The sequence below is a fragment of the Biomphalaria glabrata genome, chromosome 17, assembly GCF_947242115.1.
Source record: "Biomphalaria glabrata chromosome 17, xgBioGlab47.1, whole genome shotgun sequence".
Classification (NCBI taxonomy): domain Eukaryota; kingdom Metazoa; phylum Mollusca; class Gastropoda; family Planorbidae; genus Biomphalaria; species Biomphalaria glabrata.
This window is the reverse complement of record NC_074727.1, coordinates 7018957-7038185: the sequence shown is the minus strand read 5'-3', so window position 1 is coordinate 7038185 and position 19229 is coordinate 7018957. Positions and strand designations below refer to the sequence as shown.

At 33.4% G+C, this 19229-nt stretch overlaps 1 protein-coding gene across 1 annotated transcript; it reads left to right on the top strand.

The window, feature by feature from the left end:
- The first annotated feature begins 2460 nt into the window (after positions 1-2460).
- On the top strand, positions 2461-19019 carry LOC106055313 (MFS-type efflux pump MSMEG_3705-like). Its single transcript, XM_056016100.1, has 10 exons — positions 2461-2950; positions 4358-4458; positions 4885-5116; positions 8008-8274; positions 8963-9125; positions 10261-10516; positions 11780-11976; positions 12157-12241; positions 13175-13360; positions 14667-19019. The coding sequence occupies exons 1-10, from the start codon at positions 2946-2948 to the stop codon at positions 14792-14794; spliced, it is 1620 nt and encodes a 539-aa protein (XP_055872075.1). The 5' UTR covers positions 2461-2945; the 3' UTR covers positions 14795-19019.
- Positions 19020-19229: the final 210 nt, after the last annotated feature.

The following is a 19229-nucleotide window of genomic DNA, read 5'->3' as shown; positions in this document are numbered from 1 at the left end:
GGCCGAGGCGATCGCCAGCCCGTGCCACCCAGACACCCCCTCCAACAACTTAACCCGTCCCTCAAGTACTGGTAGGCTACTATGGTAATCAGGTAGTTTTAGGTCAAACCAATCATTCACACACAAAAAGCTGAAAATTCGCAAAAAAAAAAATAGAGTACATTTTAAAAATGTAAAAGATATATCTCTAGATGCCATTGGGTCATTTTTGGCGGACAGCACTTCATTTAAGACAATTTGTTGTGATTAAAATCTAAATATTTTGTTAATTAGGTCTTGACAACAAAAAAATATGAGAAATAGGTAGGATCTCTAGATCTACATGCAGTGAGGGACATACCTTAATGGACATTTATCTGGCCGAAATAAGTTGGACATCAAGGAACTACACAATTATATCTCATTATTTTCTCCTGTAAACATAAGTTTGAAGCTAACATTATTGAATGTCCTTCTTCCCTAGTATAATTTTAAATCTACTAGACATATAGTTCAACCTATTACCTATAATATACTTCTTCTTCTTGAAACTTCAGGTAGAGTTGAGCCTTCGGCTCTTGGAACTCCAGGCCAGCAAAAGTGAACAAGAGCTCCTTTGCATCGGCCAGAGACCGCGTGCACAGGACCCCTGCCATTTTCCTTTTCTATACAAGGCTAACCGTGCAAGACACTCCATTTATGTAACGGCCCCTTGAGGAACGGCGCCTGGATTGTGACAAGGTTGTGGGAGCTTTTTTACAACTCCGCCCAGTGCTCTCGCACCCCATCAGGCACCCCCACTGGAGTCTTATTTTGCTACCCTTTAGCCTAATAGTTTCCTCCTACGATCTTTTCCAGCCGGGCGCCATTATGAGGCAGGGTAGCATGCCCGGGACCTATAATATAAACGTAAAAGACCATTCAATCACTGTCTGATTTATGTATCTATCTGTTCTGGTGGTAACATTTTTAAAAGTTGTTAAGGTTTATCTGTGTGTCTCTAAATCAGGATGATGTGTAGCTCTAAGTAAGTGAATCGACGACTGAACGTCTTGTGAAATTCGTGGAACCAATACTTTATAGACAAGACGAAATACGTTTATACGCAGTGGCTGGTGGTTAAGTGCCTTGCTTCCGAGTGTCCCCGGGATCGAATCCTGGTGGAGGCTGGGATTTTTTAATTCTAATGGTTACCTGACATTAGTTTGGGGAAAGTAAAGGCGGTTGGTCATTGTGCTGGCCACATGATACCCTCGTTAATCGTGGGCCACAGAGACATCGTCTGCTCTATAAACCGCATGGTCTGAAAGGAGAACTTTACTTTTGCTTTGTTTTATAACATTAAAGCCGAAAAGAGAAAAAAAAACAAAGCCGACCACGTAGCCGGTAGCTGGGTGTCATATCTAGTTAGAAGACCTGAAATTCCGTGGACATCAAGGCTGTGGATGTCGTCTAAGACCGATATCTCTATGGAGAGAGCCTACCGCCTTACGTGCTAAACGGGGCTTCATTTTGCTCACTTATGTTTCACTACCGTGTTTCACTACCGTGTTATAGGCCTAATTAAACTTAATATCTTTTTTTTTGTATGTAATCAGGAAATGATATATTAGGTAGGCCTATATATTATAGAAGAATCAATGTTCTGTTCATAGAACACAAATTAAAGTTTATGAAACCAAAATTTAATTTGAATAGATGGGGTCAAATCAACGTTGGTATCGTCAGTTAGGATAGAAAGAGTTAAGAAAGTACTGATAGAGACTGCTATATAGGCTATTAAGTAGAGAATACACTATCAATACTATCAGTACTCTATATCGCCATGTATAGCCTATAAAATACAGTAACGCAACTCTCTACAACCACTTACCCAAAATAAACTCATTACAGCAATGCATGATCAAACAACCCCCTACCCCATTGCGTTCTTAGATGTTTGAACGGGGTCCCTAAATGCATGTCATTTAGTTTTACGATAAGCATCATGACATGTATTACGGTGACAGTTACAGCGTTTTAAAACGAATGCAAGACTAAACAAATAACATTGATCATCTATCCTTTTAATTTGACGTTACATATTTTGATGGCTGGGGCAGGGCCGGCCTTATAGGGCCAGTGATTGTAGGCCATAGGTGAAGTGAATTTTAATCTAATAAAATACTCAGAAAGACACAAAGATAATGGCACATTCTTATCTTATCTTATCTTTTATTCCATATGCTAGGACACATTTGTAGAAATGCTCATTCCTATATTTAAGTATTCTGTAGTACGTATCTTATATTTTGGAATGTACGTAAGCTTAAATTGTAACTGTGAAATCTCATAGTAATGTACTTAAAAATGTTGGCTCAAAATAGTAATTTCTAGTAATTTCATTTAAAAAAATACATAGGCTAGTGAAAAGAGAATTACTTGTAAGCCTACACCACAGACCTATATATATATAATGTGGCTTACACTTTATACATGGTTATGTAAACATAAACAAAGTGAGACACTGTGACAGTGTTGGTCGTGAGACGTAGGCTACATGATGTGTCTGAGTCATAACAAAAGTGTTAATAAAGAACCACTGAGCAGAATAAAAAGCTTTCATTTATGAATGTTTACATTACACTAGATCTAGATATAGTACATGTATTATTTTCCCTAAGCCTAACTGCGCAGCCACGGGAAATAGATCTAGAGATCTAATTGAAATATAGACTACAATATTATACTCTAATACTGCATTCCTCACTATTTTTAATATTTTATATTTAATATAGATCTAGAGTCTATTTAGATCTAGATCTATATAATTTTCGGACCAAGACAGTGAAGACAAGCCTTATTATTCTAGTCTACTGGATACACTATTGTGACTATAAGATTTAAATTATACTTTTAGTTTACCCCTAGATCTACTACACTACAGTATTCTGTAGTCACCTCTTCTGCTCTGCTCTACATATAAAATGCAGTAAGCATTTTTAAGATTTTATTTTTATTATTTAGGATTTTTAGATCTATCATCTAATTAATTTAAATTATCATTGATCACATGGACAATCGCACATTTAAAAGTGAAAAAAGACTTCGACATTCACATTTGACTTTGTTACGTTGAATTTGATTGAAATAAATAACTAAAGTCTAATAAAGACATAATATGAAAAAATAGTAAATTATAAAAAATTCACAATTGTTAATTAGATCTACATGAATCTAGATATATAGAATCTACATCCATGTATAGAATCTAGACTGACTAGAATTCTAGTTTTTTGTTATAAAATATTTTATATAGATCTAGTTATACTTTACTCCCTAGATCTATCTGGAATCTAGATAATCTAACCTCTGGAATCTATGTTCATCTAAAATCTAAATAGACTGAGATCTAGATCAAGGCAGTTGGATAAAATTTCAAAATGGCACAACATAGAGATTGTTGTGTTAATCATAAATAAAACTTTAATCTATAATATATAGATCTATATTACTAATATAAGGAAGGAGGGGCTGCAGGTTACCCACCAAGGAGAAGGAAAACTCTGAATTCAAACCTCCACTGCCTTGGTAAAGGCTTTGGAAGTCAAACCTAATGAGTGATCAGGAGTCAGTATACCATTAGGCAGCTTGCCGCACACATTGCTACACTCCATCAGAACCTGCAACAATGCTTCTCCATCTTTCCTTATGAATACATTAGTTGCTAGTTGCAGAAAGAGGGGGAACTGCTGTGTGGGCGACATCGTTCTGACTACAGTCAAGACATTCATCTTATTTCTATGAGATGTATCATATACTTGCTTTCCGAATGAAGGAAGCCATATACAATTCCTTAAAAGAATTTTTTTTTAAATGTTTGACAGCATAAAATTTATCCTTGTATGATAAGTAGAAATGGGAAGATTTATATTTTAAGGTCAAGTATTTAGACCTTAATATTGAAAAAAAAATATCTGTGACCTGCCATGATATTGGCTGAGATGGCTAGCAAAAATTAGTCAAATCATTTTAACCAGTGTTTGTTAATTGTTTAAAGCACATAATGATTTATATCTCTGTCAGCTGATGTTGCCACTGTAGATGAGGCAATTTCATTATAATGGTGTTTTAAATGTTTGCCAGCAGGTTTTGTTGTTTAGACGTTGGTCTTGTCAGGATAGCTTATAGTAAGCATCATCTTTCTTGTGATTTGGATGAGAGCTCGTCCATTTCTCATTTATTTTATTTACAATTAATTTCTTTAATTTTTTTGAATAGAGTGCAGAGTTTATTTGTGAGTTAGTAATCTGATCCAATCTGATTTTATTTGAACACAAAGTAGGCATTCATTTTCGAAAATAAATTTTTATATTATATATACTTGTTCTTCATCTAGGAGGCGCGGCGCAGAACAACCTGTAGAGTACACTGACAGAAGTCGACTGATAGGCAATACACGTAACAAAAAGTCAAGCAATCAGCCTATTGAGGAGAATGGTAAATTAGTGTTTTGTTATATAATAATCTGCAAACATGTAAATAACTCAAATATTTAACTGTGATTTTAATTATTTCTCATAGGCACAATCCATTATACTAATGTACAGATTTATCAAAGAATAAAATCTATAAAGGTCAAGGAAATAGGAGCTGACTCATGTCAGCAACTTTGTACTATATTATTTTATTTAGTTGTATTTAAATATACATACATATATGTATATATCCTGGCCCACTGGCTCATTTATCACTAATTCTCCCATTTATCTATCAAAATTTTTTTTAAAATTTAGTTATTCCTAACTATGAGTTTAAAATAAATAAACTTTTTCATGTAAAAAATACCAATAATCATTTATCCATACCATATTGACTTTTTTTTTTCATTACATTATCTTTATTTTTAAATATTTATTTTTACAGAGGAAAGAGTAAAGACAAGTGGAAGATGGTGGCAAGAGGTGCGGCCATACAATGTCTACGTCTTGCTGCTTCTCCTCCTGGCTTACTTGCTTAATCAGCTGGATAGATATATGTTACCTGTCACAGTTTTGCCTGTTGCTCAGGAGATCAAGTTTGGGGACAAAGGTTGTTTGAGGAATGCCTCTGTTCACTCTAGTAGCAGTATCAAATGTAATGGAACTGACCATGACAGGTGATTTGATGATATGTTCTGTAAGCAGGTACTCGTTGATTGGCCCAAATCTTAAACAATAAAAACCTAGAAAAGAAAACATCTTTTTCATTACTCTCTTAGTGCTAAAGTTAGTTTGATGCACAACTTCTTAACCATTCTTTTTATTGCCAAAAATTGATGTCTAATTTTGAGTCCAATTTGTTTTATTTTTCTAACACCATTAAGAAATCTATCATAGCTTATCTGATCCTCCAGATTAATCAAAATGATCATTCACAGTAAATGTGAAATTTTATAATTAATATTTTGCCAAACTACGAAAAGAATTATTTGAATAAAAACATAAATGTCTAACTATTTTCCTATCGGCTTTTGCTTTATGATATATAATTTACTGTAAATAATGTAAAGTGTACCTCAGTGTACTGTTGTTCTGCTTAAAGTTTGACTAATTGTTTTCATCATTTGCTGCCTTCATTTGTAACACAGCTATGGCTCATCTTGTGGAAGAAGATGAGAGCCTGGGCATCTGCTACAGTTGGAATGTTGTTGCCCATGCAGCTTTTGGGTCCAAAGGAACTGATACAGTTTGGGATCAGCAGCTTTGTAGGGTCTGCTAAAGTTTAGCCCTATGTGCTACAAACTACCTTAGGGAAACCAACTCCTGATTTTTCCTCACGGTTGACTCCCAAAGACTTTTAACTGTTAAATTTGAGCTGCAAGGCAATAGAGTTTTTGATCCAAAGCTTTCCTTCTTCTTGGTGGGTAGTCAACCAAGACTGATGAGTCCCTTTGCCCAAAACTTTTTGGTTTAGTTTGAAGATGCTCACCTTTGCCAATTTTTTTTGTCAGTGTTAACAGTTCCACATGACCCAATGTCTTGCCACATTGAAGGCCAGAACTAGTTGTCAGATGCTTTGGAAGCATTTTATGGATAGTGGAGCTCAGTGTTATGCTCCAGTAATGTCTGGATGTGTCTGTCATTTGATACACTTTGCAGCAGAAAAGGGTGCATCAAGTTATTCATTCAGTGGGGACCAACTTTTGACTGTGTCTTACTGGTACTATTTTGAAAATAAAATGTGTTAGGCAAAGCAACTTCAGGCAAATACGAATTTGCCTGAGATTGCAAACTGGTAGGAGGCTGAGTAATAAGAAGTGTTATCAAGACTTCTGGAGAACTGGGAGCTTTTGCTAGATTGTTTTCAAGTATCATTAGAAACATGCAAAATCTTTTTGTGAAAAGCAAAAGGCAGACAGCTTAAGAAAAGCAAAAGGCAGACAGCTTAAGAAAAGCAAAAGGCAGACAGCTTAAGAAAAGCAAAAGGCAGACAGCTTAAGAAAAGCAAAAGGCAGACAGCTTAAGAAAAGCAAAAGGCAGACAGCTTAAGAAAAGCAAAAGGCAGACAGCTTAAGAAAAGCAAAAGGCAGACAGCTTAAGAAAAGCAAAAGGCAGACAGCTTAAGAAAAGCAAAAGGCAGACAGCTTAAGAAAAGCAAAAGGCAGACAGCTTAAGAAAAGCAAAAGGCAGACAGCTTAAGAAAAGCAAAAGGCAGACAGCTTAAGAAAAGCAAAAGGCAGACAGCTTAAGAAAAGCAAAAGGCAGACAGCTTAAGAAAAGCAAAAGGCAGACAGCTTAAGAAAAGCAAAAGGCAGACAGCTTAAGAAAAGCAAAAGGCAGACAGCTTAAGAAAAGCAAAAGGCAGACAGCTTAAGAAAAGCAAAAGGCAGACGGCTTAAGAAAACTTTTCTCTTTACCCATCGATCGTGTGATTAGTTATACAATGGTTGATGGTCTAAACCATTTGTGACATCAACATAAAATTGCAAAATGCTTCTCCAATGATTAAGGAGAAGGCTTTAAAAATTAATAAAATCTTTTCTAATCTGCTTTTTCAAACCATCTTCCATGTTGAACTAGGATGTATTGGCAATTAATATTGATGTGGCAACAAGCATCAAAGTCTCACCAGACATTCACTTTTGGTCAGTCAGCATGTCAGTTCATAAAACAAAAAGATGGGGGAACATCTGCAAGAATTTTACAAAGGAGTTAGACATTTTTATATGGCTTCAGTTAAATATTTAATTGATAAGCTATCACTTTAACCAGATCTTATGAAATATGTTGAAATAGTGGATGTAGCTAATGGGGAAACTGCAGCAATTGTTTACTTTGCTGCAAAAATTCCCTCAATGGTACAAAAAAAAATGCAACTCTTGCTTACATTAAACTAGAGTATGCAAACTACTTAATACCTGATTTCACAGACTGTATAAGAGAAAGACAATATTTGACAGTCATACCAGAGTTGAAAGAAAATAAGCAAATTTTCAAACTTTGGCTACAAGTGAGGATGTTTTGTTTTGGCTATTCCACTTTCGTCTGCTCAATGTGGATGCATTTTCTAATCTTTAAAAAAAAATATTGACTCCAAAAGTAGCCTTAGTAAATACACGCTAGAAACATTGCTCATAGCCAAATCAAGGCCAGAAAATGCACAGGATAGAAAATATTCTGATGTTGACAGGCCTGAAGGCAGACTACATAAAATCTCTCCAAAGATGCTTATAGAATGTAATGATATTATTGTAAATACTTTCAATTGACCTGGATAAAAAGTGTACATAATTAATCATTTTTTTAAACTCATTTTCATATTTTTTGGCTTTACATAGCTAACAATAATAGCAGTTGTTTAAAATTACACATTATGACCATCATTGTTACACATTCGGACCATTATTGTTACACATTTGGACCATCATTGTTACACATTTGGACTTTTTTAAATGGCAGCTCTGTTATTTGGATTTATAATTAAATAATTTTTCATAATAATAATGATATAAATAATTTTTTCTAGTAGTATCATAATAATTCAATGTGATTCTTTTCATTTACTTAGCTGTTTAGAAATACAAGATGCAGAAAGGAACAAACTCTGCTTTTGGGACTACAATGGTCAAGGCTGGGACTACCTTATACTGGCAGGTCCAGTTTTCATTCTCATATACACCTTTGCTGGCATCTTTATTGGTTTCGCAGCTGACCATTACAACCGCAAGATGTTCTTGGCTTTCTGTCTAGCATTTTGGTCAGCGATGACCCTTCTGACTGGCTTTGTTAAGGAATATTGGCAACTGGCTGTATTACGATTTGGCCTTGGGCTTGGGTTAGTTTTTAACTTATACATTACGCTAACTATTGTGTTTTTATAAGCCTTAGTGAAAAGAAAATTCTAGTAATGTTTGCATATTAAATACATCTTCAAGATGCAAAAGATAAACATTTATTTCTGCTTGAATACTGTTTTGCTAGTTAATGTAGCTATATGGTCAAATTGTATATGTTCTGGACTGTTATCATGATAGTCAGCATTTGTGCGGGGCTGCCATCCCCTGCTGTCAGCATTTGTGCGGGGCTGCCATCCCCTGCTGTCCTGCAGGATGTCATTTGTAAAGGAATGTCGTAAAAAAACTCTTTTATCTTTTTAAATCAATATAAAACATTTTATATAAACACTGTTTGCTAGTTCTTTTCTTATTTTCTTATAAATTTCAGACGTTCCATGATTTAAGAAGAAAATTACACATTCCCCTATCCATTTGTTAATCTCATCTTTCATGCTAGAGATTTTAACTCTGAATAATCATTGGTTTTCCTGACTGATTCTAATTGTTTAAAATAAAATAGAACTTTATTTTTTAAGTTCTAAAGCTAAAATTCTTTTCATGCAGTACATTTTTTTTTTAAATTAATTTTCAATTTTTTTTGTAAATGAATATTTGTTTTATAAATGTAATGTAAAAAAAAAGCTAACAAAAAATTGCTAAAATATCTTAACTATTTCTATTTCAAAGTGAGGCTGGTTGCACTCCATTTGCCTCTTCTCTGATCACTGAATACTTCAGCCAATCATTGAGAGGAACAGCTCTTGGAATTTACAACTTTGGAGTATATTTTGGTTACAGTTTATCCTTTGCAGTAGGAAATTTTATCACATTGGCTAATATCAATGGGCAGGTAGGCTTGAATAACAGAATCATTTCTTTGTAGCTCTGAGCATTTGTTTACAATAAAGATCTTTTTTTCACAATGATCAAACTATAGTTACTGCAACTAATTTTCTGTAAACTAAAAAAATGTCTTACTATTTCAGTGAGTGCAGATTTATTATCCTATAGTTTGGACTATGTAGTTCATCTTATCTACTGAATCTCTAGCACTTCAGAAAAAAATTGAAAGTGCTCTTGTCCTCTGTGACATTTTACATCTTGAGAGATAATCTCTGCAATTTGTCATGTAGTAAAGAGACTAATCCTTAATTCACTGAGAGTTGCATTGACCTCTCCATTATTGCTGAGGGAAAGATTGGCAGAAAATTTGCAAGTTCTGGGCTCCCCACAAATCAACACTCAATTCCCTTTCATACTAACCAGATGCAAAGGGATGGAACACCATTGCAATTTTGGGTCAGGTGGATGCCGGAATTAGTCTTATCACTTTTAACCCCTTGTCTACTGGACTCCAAAACAAATACAAAGAAATATTTGAGTCAAGTACTGGAAACCAGCTGAAAGTGTGTTTAAAATAGAGTTAGGGTTAATATTGATTAATTTAAAGATGATTATATTTTGAACAACTGTAATGGTCTACCAGAGTTTTCAATGTGCGGCCACTTAGCTAGTAATTGTTTTCCCAAAGACATACTTAAACTATCAAATTTCTAAGAAATCACTGGAGCAATTTTGAAATCCTTGCCCACCCAGTTTCCATCCATGAAGAGTTTGCAAGCTAATAAGAGGAGTTGTAAAATCACATCACTTTTTACAAAGCCTGTATCATCTCACTCTGTCTGTCACCAGTCACATGAGAAGGTGCAAAAAATGCCTTGCTAAGTCTTCAGCTTTCTGAATGATGGAAGAGGTCATCATTGAATTATTATAGATGAACTATATAACGGTGGTTTGGTGGCAAATTGTTAAATTGCTTATTCCAAAACCAAGGGGTCTTGAATTCAAATTCTGCTGAAGACTTTAAAACAATGAGACTTGACATACTTAGGAGAAGTAAAGGTATTTGGTTTTTGTGCTGGCCACATACCATAACTGTATCATATAAATAAAATTTTTAATCCTTTTTTTTTCACTCATCTCAGAGTTGGCGCTGGGCATTTATAATCTCTGGTATACCTGGCATTGTTCTGGGTGCAGTCATTGCCTTCAGTGTCCGAGAACCAGATCGGATGAACAACAAGTCAGCACAACAGAAGCAAGAGCTTGAGGACTCGATCACTACTCCACAGCAACGCCTTGCCTTGTTGTCTATTCAGATTCGGCTTAAGACAGTTTTGAAAGTGTTCCTGCGGCCATCATTACTGTTATTGTGTTTGGCTGGCTCTATTAGAAATGCTGGTATGTAATTTGATTAAGTATATAGTATGTCATCATCTTGTGTTTGCAAATGTTCTTTTATGTTGTTTTTTTTAACTTGCACACCAATCTCTTTTATATCATATTAAAGCCAGTGGACTATAGTTCTTTCAATTGCTGAATGATTTTCCTACAGAACATAATAAACTTTTTTGTACTAACATTTAAAAGCTACTACATGTGACTCACAATTACACCGAAACAACACAATAAATTACATTGAAATGTAGCCATGATAATCTAAATAATTAAAATGTGTTTCCCTGTTTGCACATTACAATATTTTTAATTGAAATCTCATTAGTTTTAGTTCATAGAGTTTATAATGTTCTTGATAATAAATCCTTTTATGTACAGCAATTAAAATGCTTCGTTATTTAAAGCCTTTTTTTCAAGTCATATTTATAGGTTGCTGAGATCATGATCAGGAGTGAGATTCATAACAAACAAATATTCACACTTGACTAGAGTAACACCTTTAGTTAAATCACTAAATTTAGAAAGCTATCAGGATAGAAGACTTACAAGTAAAGTAGCAATTATACATAAAACACTGAACCAAAATCTTCACATACAAAAACAAAATTAAATAAAATACTCAGAAAAACACAAAAATAAAGGCACATTCCTCATCTCATATGCTAGGACAAATTTGTACAAATACTCCTTCTTCCCTAGTGCTATTAGAGCATAGAATGGGTTGCCTGAGCTAGCCAGGAAAACCAGTGACTTGGCAGAATTTAAGTCATTGGTTAATATGCATGACTGAATGCATGACGCGTAGGACGTAATTATCTTCTTTTTTGAAGTAACGTCTGTATTATATATAAGATAAGTTTTAATCTAGCCTTTTTCATCTTGCAGAGGGTTCATTAAAAAACATATAAAGTCTCATGCTTATTGAGTAAGATTAGTCAGCCTCTCCAGTCCAATACCTGAATTTTGTACAGATAAAAGCTCTCTTATTTTATTCTTTCAACTTATGCCCAATAATTAAAGCTACATAAACATTTTTAAAACATTAAATATATTTGATTTAAAACAAAATGTAGAATATTGTCTTTGGTTCATTGTGAAATTTTTGAAGAAAGTCTCTAAAGAAAATTCATTCTCGGCCTGAAAATTTTGAATTATCAAACATTCAATTAACCTCAGACCCATCCTTTTTTATATTTTCTTTTAAGTTTTTTTTTATGCAACTTGTTGTACTAGTGCTTTTTAAATATATTTGTTTCTCCTCTCCAGCGGGCTATGTGTTAGCCTACAACTCCCAGCTGTACTTTGAGACCACTAATGTCTCTAAGGAGATGGTTGGATCCTACATGTCTTGGATACCATTGGTTGGTGGAAGTATTGGTGCACTGGGGGGAGGTTTCATCTCAGACAGAGTTGTCAGAAAGTGGGGACTATATGCCAGAGTTTCTGTCCTTGTAGCTAGCCAGGTAAGCGCTTTCTTACATGTTGAAATTTCATAACACTTTTTTAAGCCTATTTATTTACTGATTTTTTGCATTTTGTAAGCTTGAATAAAAAAAATTTTTTTAATTGTTAGTATATTGTTGCTTTTAATGTTTTTCCTAAAAGATCAAATGAAATTAAAATCTTAAAATTGTTTTCCTCAGCTTTTGGCTGCACCTTTTGCTGCAGGTGTTTTGTTTTTGAATGCTCCATATGCCTTCTTTAGCCTCATTCCCACATATATTATTGGTAAGTGACTTTTGAAAGCAGCTTATTTTTTGTTAATGTATAACTACCATTTAGATCATAGAGCGTAAACCAACAAAAAGTTGAGAGAAGAAGCAGGACTATCTGCAAGGGACCAAATCTACCCATGCCACGTATGCGGCCGGCTTTTTAAAGCAAGGATTGGACTTTACAGTCATCTTCGAGTCCATAGGAATTGAGAAATGTGCTCATCTTTGATCATGAAGGAGGAGCTATGTATATAGATCATGGTACTTTCAGCATTGACTGTATCTCATGGGAGCCTGTCTAACTTTTGGTTCCTTACTGTGTGAAATGGCTTATCGAATTTTTTTATAGATTTACTGCAGGAGAAAAAAAAATTAAAGTAAAGTACCCCCTTTCAGACCTTGCAATCTATGGAGCATATGATGTTTCTTTGAGTTTGAGCAGGGTGCCATATGGCCAGCAGCATGACCAACCACCTTTAAATTTCCCAACTAAAGTCAGGTACTTTAGAGTTGGGTGGATTCAGGGGCATCCTTAAAATCCCCAAACAAAAAATTCCTGTATTCACTGAGATTCAAAATTGGGACCTCTCAGTTCAGTAGCCAAGTTCTTTACCACTCACCCATCACGCCCCGCAGCAGACCAGATTCATCGCTAAGGGGAAAAGAGAATCCTAATTGACCACCCATGGACAATGGTTATGTCTGTACTGGATGTGGCAAAATATGTAGTGTGCAGCTGGGGCTGCACAGCCGCATGGAATACTGCACATCTTATCAATATCAATCATAGCACTGGAAGACAAACTTTATATATGTGTGCATTTAGGCTCAATCCAGACTGGCTAGCCTGGATACCACTGCAATAGGTCCATTGTAATGAAAAAAGCCGTTGTCTTCTTAAAACCTCTGTATTATACAATTAGTTTTTCTTTTTTTTTTATTTCAGGGGAAATGTGGATTAGTGTCACACTCACTGTTGCTGTCGAGCTAGTTCCTAGTCAAGTTCGAACATCAGCTGTAGCTGTGTACTTGTTTATCATCACCAACATAGGGGGGAATCTTCCCCTGCTAGTGCCACCTATAGCAGCTTCTTTTGAATCCAGGGGCTATAATCAGGTGGATGCATTGAGAGGTCAGTGGCTAAACTCATGCTTTATCTTCACTTAAAGTACAATTTCTTTTATTTCATTTCAATTTTTAAAAAGACTTTAAACCTTGAATTTCTAATGTTTTCAAAGATTGAGAATTCAACAATTAAAGATTTATTTTTTTCTAGTTGATTTTGAACAAGCCATTAGTGCTATTTTCTTATATAAGTTAAAGAAGTTGAAGAATGAAGATTATTGTGTTGTGTTGTGTTGTAATGCTCTTTAGACTGTCATTTCAGAGATCCCAAATTCAAACCATACCATTTCTGTTCCTGGTTTCTTGCAGGATGTTCGGACTAGTATGTAATGATCTTTTAGCTGAAGTTACATCTGAAATTTGTAACACAATCAAACAAACATATATCTCAGACCTCCTGAAGTAATATGTACTGACTAATAAATACATTTGTTTTAGTGCACATATACATATAGAGCATTAACATCTACACACATCTAAAGAATTCATTTTTTCTGTAATCAAATTTTTTTTTGTCTTTTACTTTCAAGTTAGAAATATGACAGATATTGATATCAAAAAGATATGTCCTGAAAACAACCTTATTTTGTGTAGATCTGACTACAAGGGTTGAAATAAAAGTAATCACTTAAGTAAATGAAAAGAATGCTGTTTTTATGCTTGAGGTGTGATCTGTCATGCATTCAAGATGTAGTGACTTACTTGCTGGATGCGAATCCATAAGAATAGATCACAGAAACACAATTCAAAATTATATCTTAAAAAATTTAATTTAATAAACCTAATTTGTAGATCTAGAAAAAAACAGGCACTCTAAACAGTTAATTATAGTGACACAATTGTAAGTGATTAAAATGCACATGAGAATACATAATGTTCCACTGACTGATGGTCTATCTTCGTTTGCCCTTTTATAAACTCCACTGTATATTTATCTTCTGGAAGATGTTCAAAGGTGAAAGCAAGGGAGGGAATCAAAAACCTTTTTTCTGGACTCTCTGAATCTAAATTTTTCTGATATCCAGATGGTATTGTCATAAAACTTTTTTGTTTAATTGGGACAGTTGTCCTCTGCAAACTGTTGCTACCCATCCCCTAATTTGCAGTATTTAATACCTCTGAAACTTGGCTGATGCTTAGGGCTTTACTTGAGTCGACACTGGCAGCAACTTCTGTAATGCCATATATTTTGTTACAGTCATTAAAATGAGTATAATTAAAGTTTCTTCTCTGTTTCAGCTGAAAGTAATTAAGACATTTTTTTTTTTTCAAATGAGTTCCGCATTAACTTTTATGATTGTGTATCCTATTAGGTGCTCTGTACATATTATATCCTGGATTGTTCGTCCTTGGAGGTTTGCTCTTTCTTCTCACAATGTTTGTCGTGAAAAGAGACCAGCAGAGGGCACAGTATGAAGTAGTTACCATGGAGGACCCATGACGGCTGAAATAAGTGACCTTCTTTCATATCTTTATTATGTTATTGTGATATTAGCTTCAAAAGGGAATTTTTGTTTTTTAATAATTTTTTTACAGAATTTTATAGGCTTACATGTTTTATTTTTTTAGTTTCATTTTGTTGGGGGACCAGCACTTTTCTTTCTATTTACTCAGGACTGTTAGAAGTGTTATACATAGGCTTTCTGAATCTGATGTACCAGATTGTCATTGTTTATTTTTTAAAATCTTATTTTAATAATTCCATGTTGGTATAAGTTCATGTGTTGTTGTTTTTTTTTGGGGGGGGGGGGGTTTGTTTGAGAAAATGGGAAGAACTAAATGAATAAGATTCTTATCTTATCTAAGTTTTTCATTAAGGCTTCATGAAGGCTTCATGAGCAATAACATTAGAAAGATCTTTTTTTTTAAAGTTATTTATGTGTTTTACTCTATTAATATTATCTGTGTATAACTCCTTTGTTGCTTATTTTCATTGGCACATATTTTTCTTTGCAGTTTTTTTTCCTCTGTAATTTAAAGTTATAAAAAGGGTTTTTACTTTATTATTTTGGCCAACATCAGCCTCATCATAATACTCAAAAGAATTTTTTTTTTACATTTGTTATTGTTATTTTAATTATAAATTTGCATTGAAAATTCTCTTTGTGAATGTCTGTTACCATTGGTTAGATATGTCTTTAACTAAGTAAAGACATTCAAACAAGACATTGTAAATCATGACATGTGAATAGATTATAATTAATCTTATTAATATTGAAACTGTAAATGAGTTATTTTTGTTTTCTTTTAAACTTGTTTATGTATTTATAAAAAATAATGGTTTCACTTGTATGCTACTAGCATTTTGTGAGCTACAAATGTATCTTTATATTTCAAAATCTGTTATGCTTTATGAGAAGTAGGAAAGCTGGCTTATTGTGGGTCAAATTTTGAAATTAAGAATTAAATATTTAAATGCTGTAATAATCTGTAACTCTATAAAGTTTTTTTTCTGTACAGTAGGTAATTGTATTTATAATTACTGAGATTACTACTGACTATCAAAGCTCTACGTTAAGCTCTATTAAGTGCAACCAACTAGAAAATGTCTTTTAATAAAATATTTGTATTTCAATATTATCGCCTATTCTGGTAGTGTGAATTTGTCACGCTATAGTGAAGGTATATTGATAAGGGTTCTTAAGTACAGATCACAAAAACCCAATTTAGAAAGGAAACTTAAATAATTCAATTGAATTAGCTTCATTTGTAGAATTAAATGGAATTTGACTATTATGACAGTAAAAATTGAATCAATAAATCTATGAAGTCAAACTGAGAATGCTGAAATAAATTATAGACCTACCTCTGAGCCTTCAACTTTCTTCTTTCCCTTTTAATTTCTCAGCTCTATATTTATTTTCTGGATGATTTTTGCACATATAAGAAAGGAGAAGGAATCTGATCAAAATTTTCAAAAGTTATTTTTAGCTTTACTGAATGAATTCTCAAGCAAATTAGGTGACAGAACTTCCTTTTTGTCCCGGTCTGCCATCTTGATACATGATAATAACTAATACCACTTCATCTAAACTTGAATCTCGAACGTAACTATTTTGACTATTTATTGTTTTTTTTAAATTTTGAAATATTCCTTGTCTTTCACTAAATCTGGATTCCGTATTCTGTAGAGTATAGCTGCCTACTAGTCATTTGATTGTATTGCTGATGGGCTAGCTGTCTTGATACCTGACAATAACATCACTTCATCTTTAGTTGAATCTCTAACTGAACTACTTTAAAGTTTTGAACTATTTCTTGGTGTCCCGCACAATCTGGAACACATGATCATCTTCTGTTACATAGAGCTGCTTACTAGTCATTGGATTGTATTTTGAATCTCTCTCGCTACTTTGCATGTAGTGGTGTTGATTTATGTTCTTGATGCTGTGTTTAATAAAAAGGATGTAATATTTCATTGTAAATTTGTAATCAAATTAGTGAGTAATTTATGTTTCAACGCAGAAAATACGGTACCTTTCAAACCATAGCTACTATAGTTCATATTTTTTCAACATGTTATTGAAGAAACATATATTCATAAGCGCCCATAGATTGATAATTTAGAAAAAAATTTTGATAGTTTTTTATTTTTGTTCACTGGTTTTGTTTTTTTTTAAATTAGTAAGCACAATTCTGCAATTAAAGAGTGAGCTAAAACAGTTAAAACCCTCAAACAAGAAGAATTTTGTTTGTGCCCCCCAGCTAGCTAGGGAACTTGGGGAGCGCTGTAGGCTTTCATTTTGTCATCTGGGAGGGCTTTAGAATGTAATGAAAAAGAAATACTAAGCTTAAATGTTATGCTGTTTTAGTCTGTTACTTCTCCCCAATAGTTTCTGAGAAAATGTAGTAGAAAAAAAGTAATGTATAAAGCATCTAAATAAGTTTCTGCATATTATCAAAGCACATGTTGAAGTAATTTCTATCAATTACTTGTTTAAAAAAAAATACTCTATATGTGTAAAGTCATTTTTATAATAGAGTTAAAACCCTATTGAACAGTTAAGCTTGAAATGAATTTTGCTACTTTACTATTATAAAGATGTACATATTGGTTTAGTGTGTGGACTTGTGTGTAATCCCTTTATTAGTTACACCAGACATTGCCTAGGAGACATAAAAGTTTCTGATTTCCTGCTCGATGATGAAAAAAAAAATATTGGAGCCAATGTTGTTCTTTTTTTTTAAATTTAAAATGTCTTTTTATTAAGCTCTGCGAGTAATCTAAATGTTTTTGTGCATTGTTTCTCTGCTACATAACAATTGAAATCTGTATTATTGTCTTGATTAAACACTCATATCTGAGGTCTAAAAAGAAAATTTTGTATTCAAAGAAAATCTTTGTGTTATTCTAGTTGGTTATGTTAATAATAAATTTTGAAATTTCGCATTATTTTTTCAATTTCCTTGCTTGTCCAAAAAAGCTGTTCAATTTTTTTTTATTGCTTTTGAAGAAACAAAAATCATTTTGATGTTTATCTTAACAAATGGAATAAGTTTCACTTGTATCACATTATCTTATTTGTATTATTTTGTTTATCAACTTCTATGCAACTTATCATCTGTTATTGTTTTTTTTTAATAATATATAGAAGGTACATTGTCATAAAAAATGTTCCATTTTTTTTGTTTGTTTTCCAGACATTGTTTTTTTCTATTTTTACAAAACATTTTTTTATGTTTTATGACAGCTTTTTATAAATTGTTAACAAATGTAAACTTTTTAGTTTGTATACCATCATTTTATTTATAAAATATTTCAAACTATTTCTTTAAACTCAAGACACAGTAGTTACATTTGGTGTGCCCTCTCATCTGAATGAGTACACACAGTGCCTAGGCTAATAGTCTGTGTACAAAAGATTCTGTTTCCAAACTGAAGGCTCATATTTTTGAATGCTGATGAAGACTGGGATCTATGACTTATAGATTATTTGGATTTCCTACAGTTTGCCCAACTCACCTGACATTAGTTGGGCAAAGTCAAGGCAGTTTTTTTTGTGTGTTGGCCACATGACACTCATTAACAGTCATAGAAACAGATGAGCTTTACATTATTATAATAAAGAGTATAATATATATACATATATGTTTAAATTATATTTCAGTTTGATTTGAATGGATGCCTATGTTTTTTTAAAGACGTATTTCTTTTTAATATTTTAAGCTGTTCACCTTTACCTTTCATGTCACTCAATGCTGTGTTCTTCTCTCTAATCTCTTGTTTTCCTCACCTAAGCCTAGGCCAATCCATGTCTTCCTACTTTTTCTTTTAAATGCTTCTTTTTTTCTTTCTGGTACTGTTCCCTGTAGGATAATACTTTCCAAGCTTTAAGGTTTCGGCTGTACCATCAAAAGGAATGTGGTGGCTGAGTGGTAAGGTGCTTGGTTTCTGAGTCAAGGGTTCTCAAATCTAAATCCACCCAAGTCTAATAGGTACCTAATGTTTGTTGGGAAAAATAATGGGGGGGGGCTGGTCTTTGTGATAGCAATGTGACGCCCTCATTAACTGATGATCTTCATAGATCACAACGTCTGAAAGGAAACTTCTACTTTACAGGATATCAATGAGGAGAATAGAATTTTAAAAACTTTGAGACTACCAGCTCTATAAGAGTTTATAAAACTTGCCAACAATTTAATTAATGATATAAATTAACTATACCGGGTACCAAATAACAAAATGATTTATCATTTGTTTTTGATTACTCATGTTATTTTATTTGTATGAAAGAGGAGGATAACTACAGACAAAGTTAGCGGAAGTTTGCATTGGAAGAGAGTGTCATATCTTTAATTTGGCACAATTTATGTTAACAATAACAAAAATAAAACCTACCATCTTATTACATTTGGGCCTCATAAATGAAACAAGT

What these genes read in the sequence shown, in the direction of transcription:
- LOC106055313 (XM_056016100.1), top strand. An exon ending in AATGGAACTGACCATGACAG is followed by an intron (nt 5,117 to 8,007) that starts GTGATTTGATGA and finishes TCATTTACTTAG; the next exon opens with CTGTTTAGAAATACAAGATG. An exon ending in CGATTTGGCCTTGGGCTTGG is followed by an intron (nt 8,275 to 8,962) that starts GTTAGTTTTTAA and finishes TCTATTTCAAAG; the next exon opens with TGAGGCTGGTTGCACTCCAT.